The sequence below is a fragment of the Lasioglossum baleicum genome, chromosome 20 (genome assembly GCF_051020765.1).
Source record: "Lasioglossum baleicum chromosome 20, iyLasBale1, whole genome shotgun sequence".
Lineage (NCBI taxonomy): Eukaryota > Metazoa > Arthropoda > Insecta > Hymenoptera > Halictidae > Lasioglossum > Lasioglossum baleicum.
The window spans coordinates 954,279-974,949 of NC_134948.1; the positions used below are offsets into that span (position 1 = coordinate 954,279).

Below are 20,671 nucleotides of genomic sequence, written 5' to 3' on the forward strand. Positions count from 1 at the left end.
TAGATTATGACGTATTGACAACATCTTCTGGAATATTAGAGTGTATGCCTCTTTCTTATCAATCCATGGTAAATTCTGGTTCATACGTTTAACCGGTTCGGGATCCATCGGAATCATATATGTTGTAAGACTGATAATTATAAATATTGATTCTATTATCTGTAACAATATGTTTCATGTTGATTCGATATCGACTTCGTTTAAAAAATATAGAATGACATACCTTAATAAACATCTTTACAACCAGTAAACGTCAAATATGTTAGAAATGATTTTCCATAATTGTAGTACAGCTAGCAGTGATTAGATGGTTCGATGAAACAGTACTTATATACTAATAAGTGTTTTTATAGAATGTATTTTTAGCAATTGACCCCTCGATAAACTTTTAATCTACAACAACATATTCTACGCGACGACATTAGTCATTTATTATGTGGAAAACTACAACTTCTTCACACATTTAATTCTTTTAGGAGTTGGTATATGTCATTTCTATTTTTAAAAAATGATTCACTTTTACATTTTCCCCCCCACCCCTCCTCCTCATTCAATATAATTAATAATATGGGTCTAATCATAAACAATCTTAAAAAGATCATCGTGCTAGACACATCGCAAAACAATGTCGAATGAATTATCTATCGAACTTATTCGAGACATTATGACGAATCTCAACACAGCTACCGCGGAGGGTCGTAAAAAGGATTCGTCAGGGTTGACAAATGATGGCAGCGATGACAAAGCTATTGCTTTAAATAAAATGTTATTGGAATTTATTATAAGTTTGATAGACAAAAAGGGTGTAGAGTCTCGGACTATTGAAAATGTGAAAGCTCCGGTTGCAGCGAAAGGCTACGTGGATGACTCCGTTGGTAAAAAAGCGATAACAATTGATGGTGTGAAATACGTGCGTATCGAAAATATTGAAACAGATAATTCGACAATAAAACAGTACGTTGATTCATACATTAATAGTATGAAAACCACACTCACCAATGAATTCCGTAAGAATGTTGATAACAAGATTGAAAATCTCCGTAAAAATGTGGTTAGCAATGAACTGTTGCATGAAGCTAAGCTGAACGATATTGATAAACATGTGAAACAGCATGAGGAAAAGTCAAATGAGTTTGAAAAAACGGAGATACCTACAAATTATAAAGAATTTTTTCGCGATAAATTTTTTAAGCTCGAGGATGATTTGATGGAAGTATTGAAGCGTGAACGTAAAGCAGATCGTGAAAAAATGAGTGCTTTTGCTAAAAATATTGATAAATTCAATAATAAACTTTTGACAGTTGAATTTGAAATCAATAGAAACATGGAAAGAAAATTATCAAACTTGAAGAATATGTTGATTGATAAAATTAATGCGGCGAAGGAAACGGCGGAAATAAACAAGTTGAACCAAGGAAAGTTGATGTTTCTCGAACAAACCGTGCAGGATATGCTTCGAAAATTTGAAACTGGTGGTTATGAAACCGATGAAGAATTAAATGAGAGATTCGCCGCTTTCAATGACAGTTTGCACAAGAAATTGAGCGAGTTGATTGAAGAACGGGATAAGGCTAATGAAGATTTCAAGAAAACTTTGGATGATAAATTTAATGAAATTTTTACGCAAATACGACATACATACAATAACAAGGAGGAAGTTATAGACATGGAATAAAGGAAGAGAGTGTTAAACATAAGTAAAGAAAAGGTAAAATTAGTTGAAGAACTGCATGCTCCGGCAAGACGTTTTTTCCCACGTAGACGAGTGATAGTGCGGGGATTGGATGATCTTTGGCAAGCCGACATCGTGGAAGTTCAACCATACGCGCAAAATAATCAAGGTCATCGATATATTCTTACTATAATCGATGTATTCAGTAAATATGCATGGGCGATTCCTTTGAAAAGTGAAAATGCTGATGATGTGTGCAAAGCTTTTGCACTCGTGTTAAAAAAAGATGGTAGATCACCTAACAATTTGCAGACTGATATGGGTAAAGAATTCTACAATGTGAATTTTCAAGAATATCTAAAAAAACACAAAATTCATCATTATTCAACGTTTAGCACTATGAAAGCTTCTGTCGTAGAACGATTCAATCGCACGTTGAAGAGTAGTATGTGGAAATTTTTCTCATTGAGTGGAAAATATCGTTGGATCGATGTGCTCTCAACACTCATTGAAAACTGTTCAATATTATACTTTTTAAAGAGAGATTTTATTTTAATTGTACAGTTCTTTATAATCACGTTCGCTCTTACACGTGCGCTTCTCTACACACTTCATCTCTCTCACACCAACCATTCCTGTTCACATCGTACGCTGGTTATCATTTGTACCAACCTAAACAAAATTATTTCCTAACACACTCCCTTAATTTTGATCCTTAAACTAATAATATAATTTTTGATCCTTAAAGCTAATCTATATAATTTTTGATCCTTAAAACTAATCTATATAATTTTTGATCCTTAAAACTAATCTATATACATGTATTTATACATAGCGTATTCCTGCATTTCTTATATTTTGTTTTGTCCAATGGCTTTGTTAATATGTCAGCCGGCTGATCTGCAGTTGGGCAATAGTCTACTTCTACTTCTTTTTCTTTGTATTTATCATGTAAATAGCAATATTTGATATCTATGTGCTTGCACCTTTTGTTAGATATTCCATTTTTTATTATGTGTATCGTACTCTGATTGTCTATATAAAGTTTTGCTTCCACTTCTTTACCAGTTAATTCCCTTATCAGAGATTTCAGATACATTATTTCTTTTGTACATTCTGTTGCTGCTACAAGCTCTGCCTCAGTGCTTGACAAGGTAACTAGATTTTGTTTCTTGCTGCACCAACTTACAGGTCCACCAGCAAACATTATAACCAAACCAGTAGTACTTTTCCTGGTCTGTATATCGCCTGCAAAATCAGAGTCGCTATAACATATTAAGGTTTCTTTTGTGTTGTTTAACTTGTTACATTTAAATCCTATGCCTACGTTACTATTTGTCTTTAGGTATCGCATTATACCTTTTATAATGTTTACCATATCTTCCATTTTTGAGTCTACAAATCTACTCGCATAGTTTACAGCGTAAGCTATATCAGGTCTTGTTCTAGTACTCAAATATAGTAAGCTACCTACGCACTCTCTATACGGAAAGTAGTTGTTATTTCCTTCTTCATTCCCTTTTTGTAAGTTGTTTTGTCTTATGGGAATGTCCGAGCCTTTTGCATTTTCCATCCTATATTGATTTAATACCTTATCGATATAATGTTTTTGACACATTGTTACATCCTTTCCCTTCCATTCAAATTCTATACCTAAAAAAGAGGTTAGTTTTTCTTCTATAGTTATATTAAATTTCTTACCTATTTGCCTCAGACAGGTTTTTATTTCGTTCTTATCCTCTCCTATTATAATTCCATCATCTACGTATAGTGCTAATATCATTCCTTTGGCTTCAGATATAAACACACAAGGTTCTGCTTTAGTTTGTTTGAAATTTAGACTATGTTGTTTCAGGAACTCAGTAAATTTTTGATTCCAAGCGTAGGGGGGCTGCTTAAGCCCATATAACGCTTTCCGCAGTTTACAGATTTTTGTGTTGTCCATGTGATAACTTTCAGGAACTTCCATGTATATCTCCTCTTTGAGATCTCCATGTAAAAATGCTGTCTTTATATCAAAAGTCATTATGTATTTTCCGTCTCTTACTGCTAATCCAATGATTGTTCTCAGTGCACTTATGGATACTACAGGACTGAAGGTTTCTACGTAGTTTTCCATGTATTTTTGTTCAAATCCTCTTGCTACAAGTCTTGCCTTGTACTTCCCGTTTTCTTTAACTCTCAGTACCCATTTACTAGTAAGAATAGTTTTATTTTTGGCTTCTTTCCTGTTGACTATATCCCATACTTTGTTCTGATGCAGCGATGCCTTTTCCTCTTCTATTGCTTTTTTCCATTTTTGTTTATCAGGGCTTTTCATAGCCTGTTCGAATGTTAGATATCCGTAGCAATCATATCTCTGTGGCTCCTTTCTTTCCCTTTCTGATCGTCTTGGCAATGTTTCTTCCGTTTTTTGTTCTTCTCCTTTGATTTCTCCATTTTTTTTACTCTTCTTTCCTTTGTTTGTATCTTTATCCATAGATTTTTCTTTATCTCTTTGTTTTTCTTCTTTTTCGTCTTCTTTTTCACTGCTTTCTTCGTCTTCTTCTTTACTGCTTTCTTCGGTTTTATTTTCAACTTTGATTTCCTTATTTTTAGTTTTCATCCTTTCTTCGTGTGTTTCTTCTTCATCTTCACTATTTTCTAAGAGATCCAAGCTTATGGTTTGTGTTTCGTTTTTTGGCTTTTCGTTTGCAAACTTTACGTCTCTTGCTAGTACAACTCGCCTTGCTTCACTATCCCATAACCTATATGCGTTTGGTGCATACCCCACGAAGTTGTACTTTCTGCTTCTGGGATCCAGCTTTCTTAGTTGTCCCAATTCTTTTGCATATGTGACACAGCCAAATATTTGTATTCTTTTATAGCTTGGTTTCCTCTTGTTCCAATTTTCAAATGGTGTTTTATCCTTTCCTGTCGTGGGAGTTCTATTTATTAAATAGTTTGCTGTGTACAGTGCATCACCCCACATTTCTTTTTCCATTCTTGAATCGAACAGTAGAGCTCTAGTTTTTTCCATTAGAGTCCTGTTCATCCTCTCGGCACTCCCGTTCAACTGGGGTGTGTAGGGCACTGTGCAATCCAACTCGATGCCTTTACCTTTTGCCCACTCGAGTGTTCTTTGATTTATGTATTCACGACCGTTGTCGCATCTTAATTTTACTACTGATTTGCACCAATGGGCCTCGGCTCTTTGTACGAATTCTACCAAAAGTTCATGTACTTCAGATTTTCGTTTCATCAGTTTGCATTCAACGTAATGTGTATAGTCATCTAAAAATGTGACAAAGTACCTTTTTCCATCCCAGGTGGATTTTTCCATCGGTCCACATACATCCGTGTGTATTATTTGGAGTGGTCTGTCGGCTTTTGTTCTGGTTTCTGAGAAACTGAGTCTAGTTTGTCTTGCCTTCATGCATACTTCGCATGTTGTTCCTTTGTTTCTCAGCTGAATTTTATCCATTTTAAGCTCAGGATGTTCTTCAGCAATTTTTAACATGTTTTTATTGCTCATGTGTCCTAGTCTTCTATGCCAATCCTCTATTTGTTCAATTTTATTCGTTGTTATGTTAGACTCATGTTTGTTTTCTGTACTCAGTCTTATTTTGAACAATCCTTCTGGAGATTTGTAACCCTCAAGCGTTTGAGAGTTATCTCTTCTGATTGTTACACCATCTTTTCCAAAGAGTACTTCTCCACCATTTTTATTGATTTCGCACACTGACAATAAGTTGTTATTCAGTTCCGGGACCACCATTACGTTTTGTAGTATGCATTCTTTAAATTCAAGACTGCCAATGGCTTCTGCTTTCATTGATTCATTTGCCTTCGCCACCCCTATAGTGGATTCTGTGCTTCGTATGTTGAACATATTCTTTTTACTATTGGTCATGTGAATTGTTGATCCAGAATCAATTATCCATTCGCTTGCTTGATTCATTTCTGTTGTTAAGTATGCTACTCTGTTTCCTGTACTTTTCTTTTCAACTTCCTTTTTATTCTTGTTTCTGAAGTAACAGCTCTCCTCCGTATGGTTTGTTTTCTTGCATATGCTGCATGCCCTGTTGCTTGCGGTTTGTCTGCATGAGCTTGCGTAATGACCCATTCTGTTACACTTGAAGCATTTTATTTTCTCAGTTTCATGGTGTTTACCTCTGCAGTTTCTTGCAACGTGACCGACTGAATTACAATTGAAACATTTTCTTTCACTGGTTTTGTACGCTACCAGGTTCACTATATCTTCTTTTCCAGCCAATCTCTCTTCTTCTGCCGTCAATCTGGCTGTCAGATTTTCCAGTGTTCTGTCCTCTGCACTTGTAGATTCCCAAGCACTTCTAAAGTGTTTATATTCCTCTGGCAGTATTCCTAGAATCTTTGTGATTAACATGTCATTGTCTATAACTTTATTCACGATTTTCAATCTGTTTGTCAAATTTATTAATTTGCTAATATTGGAAGCTGTATCTATATTCTTATCATATGAATAAGTAAAGAGTTCATGAAGCAGGTTGCATTTTTGTTGTTCAGTTTCTCTCTCAAACATGTGGCACAGCTTTGTCCACATTTCTGGACCCGTTGTACATGCCATCAAATGTATTAATATTTTCTTATTTACCGTCATAGTTATTATTTTTTGTATATTGGCATCTTTACGTTCCAGCGACTTTTTATCTTTATCTGTCTCTGTTCCATCATTTTTTATCAAGTTAAACAGATCATTAGCTTTTAAAATTATACTGACCTGAAACTTCCATACTTGAAAGTTTTCATGACCGGAAAGTTTCTCCACTTGTTGCAGTTCATCTAATTTTGTGTTTGCCATTTTATTTTATTTTTCTTTAAATTCTTCTGCGCAGTCTTACTTTCGGTTTTTAGGTTATGTTCACCACGTGGCGTTGCTGAATATTCTGAATTTGAAACTTTCACTTTTTCAGGAAAAACTGGACACACTTTAACCATGGACCGAAACCACTTTAACCACGTTCTGCTACCATGTTCAATATTATACTTTTTAAAGAGAGATTTTATTTTAATTGTACAGTTCTTTATAATCACGTTCGCTCTTACACGTGCGCTTCTCTACACACTTCATCTCTCTCACACCAACCATTCCTGTTCACATCGTACGCTGGTTATCATTTGTACCAACCTAAACAAAATTATTTCCTAACAAAAACTATAATAATCGAAAACACAGCACCATCCGTATGCGACCTGTAGACGTTAATCGTAAAAATGCGAAAAAACTTTTATCCACTGTGTACAGTAATGTAAAGATCATTGGTCCCGCTAAGTTCAAAGTGAACGATCATGTGCGTGTTAGTAAATTCAAAACTCTATTCGACAAAGGATACACACCGAACTGGTCTCGATGGAAATATTCAAAATTATTACAGTGAAACAAACGAATCCCGTTACATACATCTTAGCTGATTCAAAGGGTAAAACTATTGCAGGTGGATTTTATGAACATGAGATACATGCGGCTAAACATCCTGACATATATTTAGTTGAAAAAATATTACGTAAAAAAGGAAATAAAATGTATGTGAAATGGTTGGGGTTGGATACGTCGCATAATTCATGGATATTGTGATGTATTGGTATGCGTGTGGTAAGCGTGTGAGTCGAAGCAGAGACAGAGAGCGCGCCTGATGAGCAGAGCGATACCGACGGTAGCACCGAGCAAACGTATGGTAGCCAAATCGACGAGTTCTATACAATAAACCTGTAGTTAAGTAAGACGTTGTCATTGATTACACCATCTCGTACATAACAATTGGCGACGAGGAGTTTGAACCATATACGCGTGGGGAGAAACTGATGGCAGAGGAAGAAAATAGTGAAACAGCGGCATTATCGAGAGAAGAATTGTGTATTCGTTTAGATAGTGCTAGTGTAAAATACGATACAAAAGACTCTACTGAGAGGTTAAAGAATAAGTGGTGCAAGTATTTGAAATCGCTTGAAGAAACTCAAAAAGGAGATAAAAAAGGGATTGGAGGTAACGTTGGAAGTGCGATCAGTGAAATGGCTACGATAGACTCGAAAATAAAGCTCGAATTCGAGCTAGGCAAAGACGACTGGGAAACATTTGTTGAACGGTTGGAATTGTATTTTACGGCTAATAATGTAAATGACAGTAAAAAGAAGGCAGCCATTTTATTGACGAGAGTAAGTGCGGACACATACAAACTAGCAAGAAATTTGTGTCACCCGGCGAAACTCAAGGACAAGGAATACGACGATGTTGTTAAAATTATATCAGACCACCTGTGCCCGAAGCCATCCGAGCCCATGGAGAGATGTAAATTTTATGCGGCAAAACAAGCGGTAACGGAGTCCGTGTCAGATTTTGTAGCACGCTTGAAAGAGTTATCACTGAAATGTAACTTTACGGCAATAGAGACAGCACTACGAGACCAGCTAGTATGCGGATTAAAAGACCGCGCAACGAGAACAGAATTATTTAAGCAAGAAAACGTAACGTACGAGAAGGCATATAGAATAGCATTAGCATGCGAAAAAGCGGAAAGAGATGCAACGTCTTCGGAAAAAATAGATGAGGTAAGCGGACACGGAAGGGAAGTGCATCTAGTAAAAGCCAAAAGTAATAGTAACGGTCGATACTGGAGTGGTAAAGAGGGAAGTACACGCATGGAGGTGAAAGCAGAGGAAATAAGGAAAAGTAATCGAGAAAACGTAATGTGTTACTGTTGTGGAAAGAGGGGACACATCGGAAGAGAATGTAAACATCGATACCAAGCCTGTAGGAAATGTAAGCGCCAAGGACATATAGAAGCGGCATGCCGAAGCCAACAACGAAATGTACAATGCCTGCAAACGTCGACAGAAGAGAAGGAAAGTGGTGATGCGAGCGAAGGAGAAGAGGACGTATACGAATTCAACAACATAACAGCGAGAGGTGAAACCTATAATACGAATAACATAATAAGTGTCAAGGAAGCGCGGTCGCCTATGTATTTAAAGGTAAATATAAATACGATTGATTTTCAAATGGAAGTAGATACGGGATCGTATTGGAGTATAATGGCGGATGAAACTAGAAGTAAATATTTCCCAAATTTAGAAGTTTGTGAGATTTCATTCGCTATGAACGCGTATAACTTAAAATTAAAACCAGTAGGTTTGCTACGCGACTTGAAAGTTCGCTTTAATAAACAGAAGTATACGTTAGATGTTTTGATTTTGCCAGGAAAAGGCGCGACCCTGCTAGGTAGATCATGGTTACATGCGTTTGGGCTTTGGCCTTTATTTAAAATGAATAACATAGAATTAAATACAGATGAAAGTCTGGCTAAAAAAATAGCAAATGATTTCCCGAAATTATTCGGAGAAGGAATTGGCTGTTTTAATAAAGGAACCGTCAAATTAGTCTTAAAAGAAAATGCAGTACCGAAGGCATGTAAACTACGACACGTACCGTTTGCATTGAGAAGCAAAGTCGAAGCAGAATTAAATCGATTAGAAAATCTAGGACATATCGAAAGAATACGAACGAGTGAATGGGCTACGCCGATTGTACCGATAATAAAAGATGATAAAAGTGTGCGTATTTGCGGTAATTTTAAGCTAACAGTAAATCAATGGTTAGTTATAAATCGACATCCATTACCTACGATCAATGAAATCTTTGAAAAATTGCAGGGCGGTCAAAAATTTACCCAAATTGATTTGACACATGCTTATATGCAAATACCAGTACATCCAAATTCGCGTGATATGTTAACAATAATTACACATATAGGTTTATTCCGTTATACGAAATTAACGGAAGGAGTGGCATCTGGCCCGGGAGAATTTCAAAGAATAATTGAAGATTGCTTACGTGATATTAATGGACAAATCGCTGTTTACTTAGATAATATATATGTCACCGGGAAAGATGATAAAGAACATACAGATACGTTATACAAAGTTTTGCATCGTTTAGAAAACAACGGATTTCGAGTAAACGTCAAAAAATGTGAATTTAGAAAAGAAAATTTAGAAATATTAGGTTTTGTAATTAGTAAAGGAGAACTTTGTACTTCACAAAACAAAGTAGACGCTATAGTAAACGCACCAATACCGAAAAACAAAAAACAATTGTTGTCATTTTTAGGTCTTGTAACGTATTACGAACGTTTTTTACCGCATCGTGCGTCTAGATTAAAACCGTTATATGAGTTAACTAAAAGAACTGACTTTGCATGGAACGCTGAGTGTGATAAAGCATATAAATGGTTGAAAGAGGAAATAGCATCATCGAAAGTGTTAACAAATTACGATCCAACGCAAGAGCTCGTGCTTGCGTGTGACGCGTCGAAATATGGGCTTTCGGCAATATTATCACACCGTTTTCCAAATGGTAAGGAAAGACCTATCGCATTCGCATCGAAAGTAATACCGGAAAAAGAGCAAAATAGAGCCATCATTGATAAGGAGGCAGGAGCAATAGTATTCGGTTTCAAAAAATTCTATAATTATATATATGGTCGAGAGATAATTTTAAAAACCGACCACAAGCCATTAGTGTACATTTTTGGACCAAACCAAGAAATACCGCTAACGGTAGCTAGTCGACTCCAAAGATGGGCATATTTTCTATCTCACTTCACGTATAAAATCGAATATGTAAACACAAAAAAAAATGGTAATTGTGATGCGTTATCGAGACTGCCGATTGAAGATAAAACGCCAGTGTTTAGTAAGGAATTTCGAGTAATTAATTATGTGGAAGAAGAATTGAAATTGCTAACGGCTAAAATAATAGCGAAAGAAACAGGAAAAGATAAGACATTAGGTAAAATAATAAAATATGTACGAGATGAGTGGCCGACGCGAGAAAGTATTACGGAGGAGGAGAAAAAGTATTATGCGAAACGACATGAATTATATATAGAAAAGGATTGTTTATTATGGGGTTATCGTGTAATTATACCGGATAGTCTTAGACCACAAATACTTCAGGAACTACACGATTCGCACTTCGGCAGCGTAAAGATGAAAATGCGAGCGAGGTCATACGTATGGTGGCCCAATATTGATGCGCAACTAGAGGAGTTAGCGGCTACATGTAAAGTCTGCATGCAGGAACGAAAAGCTCCGCCCAAAGTACCGCTAAATCCTTGGCCATCACCAAATAAATGTTGGAGTAGGATTCATAGTGATTTTTTAGGGCCGTTCCACGGACATATGTTCATGATTGTAATCGATGCATATAGTAAATGGCCGGAAGTAATTGATATGAAAACGAATACACGAACAGAGAGTACTATAGAGAAATTTAAGAAAATTTTTTCGTGCTTCGGGTTGCCAAACCATTTAGTGACGGATAATGGGCGACAGTACACGAGTAATGATTTTGCGTTATTCATGAAAGAAAACGGAGTGAAGCACACGTTTTCAGCGCCGCATCATCCGGCCACGAATGGTGCAGCAGAAAACTTCGTCGGTATTTTTAAGGACAAGGTGAATAAAATGATTAAATCGGGGAAAAGGCTGGAAGAAGCTGTCAGTAGATTTTTGTTCGATTATCGTAGTACAGAACATTGTTCGACAGGTAGGTCACCCGCATTTATGATGTTCAAGCGCGAGATACGAACGAAACTGGATTGCGTAAGACCAAATGTAGCGGACCAAATTGAAAACGCGCAGTTACAACAAACGCTGAGTAGTAAAGGATCGCGTAATATACAGTTTGTAGAAGGGGAGAAAGTGTGGGTAACTGATTACACCGCAAGGTCGAGTAAGAAAACTCCGGCGATTATCAAGGCTCAGTTATCACCTGTAAATTTCGAAGTTGAGATTTCACCTGGGAAGTGTTGGAAAAGACATGTCGATCAAATGTTTAAGTATAGAGAAGAAAATAATTCGGTTAATGATAGTCCAGGAAATCGCAACTTGAAATAATAGTAACACTCGTTAAAGGGAGAAGAGATTGTGATGTATTGGTATGCGTGTGGTAAGCGTGTGAGTCGAAGCAGAGACAGAGAGCGCGCCTGATGAGCAGAGCGATACCGACGGTAGCACCGAGCAAACGTATGGTAGCCAAATCGACGAGTTCTATACAATAAACCTGTAGTTAAGTAAGACGTTGTCATTGATTACACCATCTCGTACATAACAGATATCAAAAACTGCAATTCTTTAAATATATTTTTTATATAATAAACCATTCTCTGTTACACATTGCGAATATATAAAATGTATATGTTAACCCATTCTGTATATTTTTATATAATAAACCATATAATAATATTCATAATGTACATCAAATCTAGACATTCCAATGCATAATTCTAAGTTTTTGACTATATAATATAAATATTTATAGTACAATAATTATTTTGTCGCCTCTGATACAATGGTATCTAAGTGCAGAGTCAACAATTCGCTGTCAATTATGGCACCGTCGTCAAAAAACTCACTATTGAGAATTGCTTTTGAGTATTGTTTGGCACTATGGTTACGTGCAATATTTACAAAATATTGCATCTGTTGAGGTTGTGGCATCTGTTGAGGTAGCACCTGTTGAGGTTGCTGCATCTGTTGAGATTGTTCTGAAGATGATGGAATATCATCTAGACAACTATATTAATTCAAAATGTTTAAAATCTTTTTTTAAATTCTAGGCAATTCAAAATGTTTAAAAAATCTTTTTTACTTACAACTCAAATCTTTGATGCTTCCGATGTTTAACAATAGGTCGTTCAATCGAGCATTCGTCCTCATCGTTGTATAGACAGTTAGTATTATCGATGTGTGTTGATTGTTCAGTTTTCATCATACGCATCATATTTCCCAAATATATGATTTTTATGGGTGCGAAACACTAGACGCAAATAAGAAGTTACAGAAGCAGTTCGTATACTCCAAATACTACTCAATTGCTCGGAAACACATTTTATAGAAGACATTGCTACCCCCACCATTCCTGTAGAATACATTTATCAATAACAGCTTATCAACTTATCATTCTATAGATAACCCCTGATCCAATTACAATCCATTTTAAAAAAATGTGGGGTTTATCAATCTTTTTTCGGGTCAGTATGGCATTGACCTCCTTAAAATACTATCGTTAATCACTCTTGCGAAGAGCGTGAGTTTATTTTATGTTGTAATGCCCCCAAGGTAAAGTATTGATATAATTTTCACAAATATGCCGTTTATCATCATATGGGCTTAATGCCAATTTCATTTCTGATACTGAATACACCTGATGTTGTATTGACATTATGCGCTTATGACTAATACTTTTTTCGATACATTTTTGAAGACACTCTTTGTAATCATCAAAACTTATACCCTTAACCGTGACATTAGTTTGAATACCTTTTATTTTTTTAATTTCGCAATAGGTATTATTGTCATCACGCACGCGAATAGCGTACATTTTTGAACGAAGACCTACAAATTCCGTCATGATTTTACCACCATTCTCATCCTTCATCAAACCTAATACTTTTTTGTTTGCTAAAGGAACATTATACTCGTTGTTTACATTGAAATTGCTGGTGTCGTATTTATGAATATCACGTTTCAGCATCTCATACACATCATCGCAAGTGATCAAATATATTAAGCTATCTGTGTCCGTGTACAAAATCTTACATGTTTGCTGTAAATTGGGATACATACAGGGTGTTTACCTACAGGTGGGAGAAAATTTAAGCGGTGGTTCTCGACGATAATATAAGACGAAAATGAAGAATAAAAAAATTGCGATTTCGGCTTTATTATTTAGTTATTAACAATTAAAAATCCGCCTAAAATGCTGCAACACTTCTAACAAAAGTATACGTTGCGTACGTCAGACAGGCGCGCGACAGTCTCGTATCAAGTGACAAACGCATGCATACCTTGGTTCTCATTTGGGGCCCCAGCGAGGTGAAAATGTTTAAAAAATCGGTGGACGACATTGAACCTACCTACTCGTTAAAATCCACAAGGGCATTTCTAATATCCGCCCTATGGAATTATCGAGTAGAAGGGGTCAATGCCCTTTCACTTTTAAATTCTTCTCACAAATATCCACAAATCCTTATCCTGCACTATAATTGTTCATAACACCGTACCTAATATACTGGAATAAATGCTCTAGCACTATTTACAATATCATACACACGCACTACGAGTTTACAGAGAGTACAAGTTTACTGAGGGGAATGAGGAGAATGTAAAGAACTGGTAATCCTTTAATGTTGAAATACTGCACTTTATTGAACTTAACGGACATCTTGAGGTCGTGTGTGATTTCTGCGAACGGATATCTCCGACGCATGCGAGAAGAATCGTCCGTACAAGCTAGCATCCGTATGCACACTGATGCACACTGATTCGAGACAGCTGATGAGGTCGATGCCAGATCGATAAAACAAATGAAGATCTACAGCAAACTACCGCCCAAACATCGCGCGTTGCTATACCAATACATTGTCTATCCTGTTTTCACGAATTTCGTGATTCTTTCTCATTCTGTCTGTGACCGCGAAATATCTCATGTGTGTGCATTGACCACATTAGCTGTCTTGAATCAGTGTGCATACAGATACTAGCTTGTAAGGACGATTCTTCTCGCACGCGTCGAAGATTTCCGTTTGCAGAAATCGCATGACTCTGTAAACTCGTAGTGCGTGTGTATGATATTGTAAATAGTGCTAGAGCGTTTATTCCAGTATATTAGGCACGGTGTTATGAACAATTATAGTGCAGGATAAGGATTTGTGGATATGTGTGAGAAGAATTTAAAAGTGAAAGGCCATTGACCCCTTCTACTCGATAATTCCATAGGGCGGATATTAAAAATGCCCTTGTGGATTTTAACGAGTAGGTAGGTTCAATGTCGTCCACCGATTTTTTAAACATTTTCACCTCACTGGGGCCCCAAATGAGAACCAAGGTATGCATGCGTTTGTCACTTGATACGAGACTGTCGCGCGCCTGTCTGACGTACGCAACGTATACTTTTGTTAGAGGTGTTGCAGCATTTTAGGCGGATTTTTAATTGTTAATAACTAAATAACGAAGCCGAAATCGCAATTTTTTTATTCTTCATTTTCGTCTTATATTATCGTCGAGAACCACCCCTTAAATTTTCTCCCACCTGTAGGAAAACACCCTGTATAATCATAATTAAAACTGTACAAATGTGATTTTGATATATCAAGCACAGACATGCCAATATACACCGGTTTATAAAATTTAATCAACGTTCTTTTCATCTGAACTGCAACAAAATCATCGGAAAAAACTGTACAACTGTGAAAATTTGGCCTGGATATTAATTGTTCAACACCGTGTCGACCATCCCATCGAGAAATCAATTTTACATCAACATGATTACGAACATTTTCCATCGTTTTTCCAAATACCGCGTTATTCATTAATTTAAACAAATTCTTTGAAAATTCATTATCCGCGTTTGTACGTAATCTGGTGTTTAAATCAATATAGTTACGTAACCATGGTGATTGTTGAAACACTAAAATTTTATGAATTTTTTCTAATTTCAACTTATGTTTCAAACATTGCTGAAGATATCGATAGTGAATAACATATCGCTTCTTATCGTAAAGCGATGCAACCAATTTTCTTTGCTTTGAACCGACTGATGTATCGTGATTTGGACAATAAGGGAGATCAGCATGTGCATCATGAATTTCATGTGGATACTTTAAATCCACCTCCAAAATATATCCTATAGGACTGTCAAGTGGGATTGATTCAATATTGAAATTATCTATGTCCTCCACCCATTGAAAATCGCTGTGCGGAAGAGGTTGTGACATAGCCCAACCGTATAAATTGTTAACATTGAAATACATTAAGTATGTAGATGGCTTGTTGGAATCATATGTGGGTAAATACTTATTATTCGCGTTCGCATATCTGTGTGAACATTGACTCAATCCACCACGTATTCCACGTTCTACGAACAAAAGCATGTCCACATCAGTGAACAACTCTAATCCGATACCAGTTGTTTTTAACATCACATCCCATGCAAAACCTGGGAGCGTGTAATAATGTGCTGGATCGAGTTTATAATTCACCAGACAATCGTGGCGAAAATTTTCAAAAACGTCGGCCAACAACAATATATCCAATTTCAAGTACAAATCACTGTACTCACCTAATGTTTTTATATTAAACCGTGACCAAACCAAATTAGCATGATGATAATCAATGTCCGTAATCTCGCTGTCACTCAACTGGTTGTAAAATAAATCGCGAGATGGTAAACTCGTATCATTTAATTTATCATATGTTGATACATATTTTTATCCAAGTATGATACCAACTTCTCAAGACTGGAATTCAAAAATTTTAGCGAATCGATAAACCGGAATTTTAATGATTTCGCACGAATTGTTGTACCGTCAATCATGTCTTTCGTTGTTTCAAATCGCTTTGTAAATGAGATGTACTTCTCTTTTGTTAACGGTAGAACATCAATCTTCCCCGGAAAAGCGTTTGCCAATTCTTTAATTATAAAATGTGCATCATAGCCCGACAAATTATGAAAAACTACTGGTATAGTGAATGATGATTTATAATTCAAATTACACAATGTGTGTGCCGGACCACGATACACACCGGTAAAATGACAATGATCATGTACTTTATAATTGGATGTAGTGAATTCCTGCTCACATATATAACAATGTGTGGCTGTTATAAACTCTAGCCTTTGCAATTTTGATAAGTTTTCCATCGGTACTACATACTTAAATATTGGTAATAATTCATTACTTAATTTATATAACTCTGATGCAAACCATGCTGAACAACCCTCTTTATCACGATACGCTTTATATTTGGACAAAAACACATCATAGAAACAATACAAGTAATAACCTATACTAAATGCGCGATGATGCTGATACTGTTGACGTGATCTAGTACATTGTCTATTCTGATTATCCAACAAACATTCCAAATCGGCATAGATTATAAATGGTGTCGGTTGTTTATTAGAATAATTCTTAAAATGTAGCAACTTATCATTATAAATATCTTCAGATGGAAGTTTCAAAGCACAATCATTCATCAACTCGCAATCGTAGGTGTTTGTCCAATATCGTTTGTGTTCTAAAATATTGTAGACATCTGAAAAAATATTTTTTCTTTATTATCCTATGTAATAAAGCCGTTCGATTTCTAATTAAAAAAAATTTGTTTTTAATTGCAAAATATATACATACCGATCACAAATATGTTTCCGATGTTCCCGCTTACTGAGCTGTCTTGAAACCAATCGCGACAAATTTCCAATGCAGACATAATGAGCATGCTTCAATTCACGGTTTTGTAGAAGTAATAAATTTACATGTCTTTGCTGCTTCTTCTTAGTCATGTGAAAAGTTGTGCATTTCTTATCTTTAACCCATTCAAACACATTCACCGAAATACGATTTTTTCTTTCAAATTTCCTAATATCTTTGAATGACATAGGTGTTTGAAATTCATCGAGATTTGAAAGCACTCTTCCATAGTATGGATATGACGATGTACGTGTTTTATTATTTTTACTTGGGTATAGACTTGCCATTATAGCCCAATAAAAACATGCATTATCGTTACTAATCACGTTGGTAACAGCACCTTTTAACAGTATTGATTTGGGGACAATTGCATCGGTGCAACCAGCTTACAATGGTTGATATTGATTGCAATTAATGTAGTAATTGCAATAGATGTAGTATTGCTGATAATGCCCATCCGCTGTCACGTTCTTGAAAGTCTTCCATTAATACTAATATATTTGGTACAACATCCTTCTTATACCACTTGTGGAGATTACTTGTTCGAAACAGTGTGAAATTTCGTGTACCAAACTTTTTCACTGACACCTCGTCGCGTAACAATAATTCCGCCTCCAACGCAATGTTTACTTTCACCGATGAATGAATATTTATTAATTCAATAATATGCTCAATAACCATTTGTTTAGCATGTTTTAAAAATTGGCGGGGGTCAATATGTTCGGAATTGATTACAATGCCTGTAGATATGCGATTTTTAAACGCTGATTCGATGTTCTCCCAACGAAGAGCCGATTTTCTTGCATGATTATATAAATCTCTGTCGGTGTGTGACTCACGATTACTTAATGCATTGTTTAAACTCTTCATACGACACATTATTGTTATAAAACTATGTTTCGTGCCTAGCGACATATCCTCCTTCATGCATGATAAATAATTATGACAGCATTGTAAAGAATCACTGTACAATTTGAACCAATCGTCATACTCTTCACTATTTCGAATCAGTGTTGACATATCTCTCAAACATTTTAACATTTTTTTAAATGTTTCAATCATTTTTATTATTTTTAAATTGGAAAATATGAAATTGTAAAAGTGACACTATTGATCTTAAAACGGTGCTTTGGAATTGTTGATTTAATACAATTCGCTACCACTGTCCTTCTAACACTTACTTAAAAGCGCAAATGTAATTTGCTGTTGCTGTGTAAAACTTCTTAAAACTGTGATTAGCGTGTAGCCGGTAGAATATATATTAGGGATATATAAAACAAAAAACGAAAAATGGTTCATATCATTCAATTTGGCAATGATAATGATAAAAAAATAATATGGAATCACTGATTTTAATTATTACAGTAAAAAGATGTCGAATCTACAGATAATCCTATTGCTACGGTCACAGAAATTATTAAAATTGAGTCAAAAAGATACGTGCCAAATAATCCTATTGCGAAGGTTACAGAGGTTATTGCGATTGTAAAAGGTTATCATTGGTCAGCGAATAAAACATTGTTGCATAACATTGGTTTTTTCCCTTAGTTAAAATTTGGCATCGTGGTTATGTGACACGTGTCAAATAATTTAGCTAAATCTACGAATGAAACATTGTTGCGTGGTATTGGTTTTTCCCTTGCCTGTATTCTTAGTTAAAATTTAGCATCGAGGTTATGTGACACGTGTCAAATAATTTTATTGCGAAGGTTGTAGAGGTTATCACGATTGCAAAAGGTTATCATTGGTCAGCGAATAAAACATTGTTGCGTGGCATTGGTTTTTCCTTGATAGTAAAAATTGTATTCGCATGCGTAAAAATTGTTGCTTATTCCCCTGTGGGAGACCGCTTATTTGTCGTAAGAAGGTAAAAATGATGATAGTCAAAGAGATACGTTATTTACACATACAATTTTTAAGAAAAAAGTAACAATTTTTACGACAAATAAGCGGTCTCCAACAGGGGAATAAGCGACAATTTTTACGCATGCGAATACAATTTTTACGGCAAATAAGCAACAATTTTTAATAAGCGTTCTCCAACAGGGGAATAAGCGACTATTTTTACAATGCTGTCATAATTATTTATCATGCATGAAGGGGGATATGTCGCTAGGCACGATGGAGACCGCTTATTTAAAAGTTGTTGCTTATTTGCCTTAAAAATTGTATTTACATGCGTAAATGAGAAATAAAAATAAGGTTTTTTCCATTGGTGAGGGGGTCGGTAGGGTAGATCGCTTAAAAAGGAGAGTGCTTAATTTAAAGAGTGGAGTTGGTAAGGTAGAGCGCTTAACTTAAAGCGTGGGGTTGGTAAGGTAGAGTGCTTAAAAGAGTGGGGTTGGTAAGGTAGAGTGCTTAATTTGTTGCGAAAAAGGTTGAATTTGTTAGGAAAAAGATGATTAAAGAGCAGAGATGGTAAGGTAGAGTAGTTAATTTGTTGGTAAGGTAGAGTACTACAGATCAGTCGGTAAGGTAGAGCAACCCCTACCCCCTCCCCCCTCCTCCTCACCTACCCCCACCCTCCTCCAGTTCCCCTCCCTCTTCCCCACCCCCTCCGCAAGTTCCCCCTTCCCGTACCCCCTCGCCCATCCTACCTCCCCTCTCCACGCACCCCCCTCGCCTAGGATGAGCAAACCGGCCTAGCCCCTCTACTTCGATCGTATGGATCTCTGTGTACGACTCATAGCAATTTCATCTTGCAAACATCCCATGTAATCATCAAACGATATTGTTGTCCTTACAACGTTAGACTTTACACCTTTTGCTTTTTTTTGTATCAGATTTTCCATCTACACGCAATGTGTACATTTTTGCTCTCAGTCCGACAAATTTCATCATTATCATCCCATTGTTCTCGTCTTTCATCAAGCCGGGAACCTTTTTATTTACAAGTGGGAAATTATACCTATTCTCTATCGATAATCACTTGTGTCGAAACAGTTAATATCGCGTCTCATGGTTTCATAAATGACCTCACACATAATTATGATAAATTATGCTGTCGGTGTCTGTGTACATTACCTTACAGGTTTTACCATATCGAGGAACCATGTACTCATGATCAAATCCGTACAAGCAGGTTTTGGATATATCTAATATGCACATACCCACATAGATTGGTTTCTTGAAAAAATGTTTTCGGAAAATGCATAGCGTTTATGGAAAATTTGGTTTCGCGATCATTGCCTCTGCACCATGTAGCCCATCCCCAACGTGTCACGAGGTTTACGTCTACATGATTCCGAACATTTTTCCATAGTTTTACCGAATACCGCGTTGTTCATCAATTTGTACAAAATTTCTTTTCAAGATCGTTAGTGGCATTTGTTCTAAACAGGGTATTTAATCCTATGTATTCGCGGAGTCATGGTGACTCACAGTGGGCTGGATCGAGAAATTTAGTGACATTTTCTTATAACTCTAGAACCATAAGAGATATCGGGATGAAATTTGCACTAAAATTCATTTAAAAGATAGTCAATCTTAACTGTTAACAAATAAAATTTTTTCTATTTTGTTAAACAATAATTGTTAATTAATTTTCATTGATTTTTTGTATTAAAATAAAATTGTTTAAGTATAATCTCCCAAACTATTTTTTACTCTCTCTTACTAAACATGTATTTTATATTTACATTTCATACATGTAATGTTTTATAGAATACGTAAAATATAAATTCGAGGAGGTAAAAACGCCTCACAAGCGTGTCAAAAGATATTTTTC

The 20,671-nt window shown here is 35.9% G+C and overlaps 1 protein-coding gene across 1 annotated transcript; it reads left to right on the forward strand.

Annotated features, from left to right (window-relative positions):
* The first annotated feature begins 7,326 nt into the window (after window positions 1-7,326).
* Window positions 7,327-11,587, forward strand: LOC143218901 (uncharacterized). Its single transcript, XM_076444469.1, has 5 exons — window positions 7,327-7,384; window positions 7,560-8,909; window positions 8,979-9,098; window positions 9,798-9,989; window positions 10,365-11,587. Exons 1-5 carry the CDS (start codon window positions 7,327-7,329, stop codon window positions 11,585-11,587), a joined length of 2,943 nt encoding a protein of 980 aa, XP_076300584.1.
* Window positions 11,588-20,671: the final 9,084 nt, after the last annotated feature.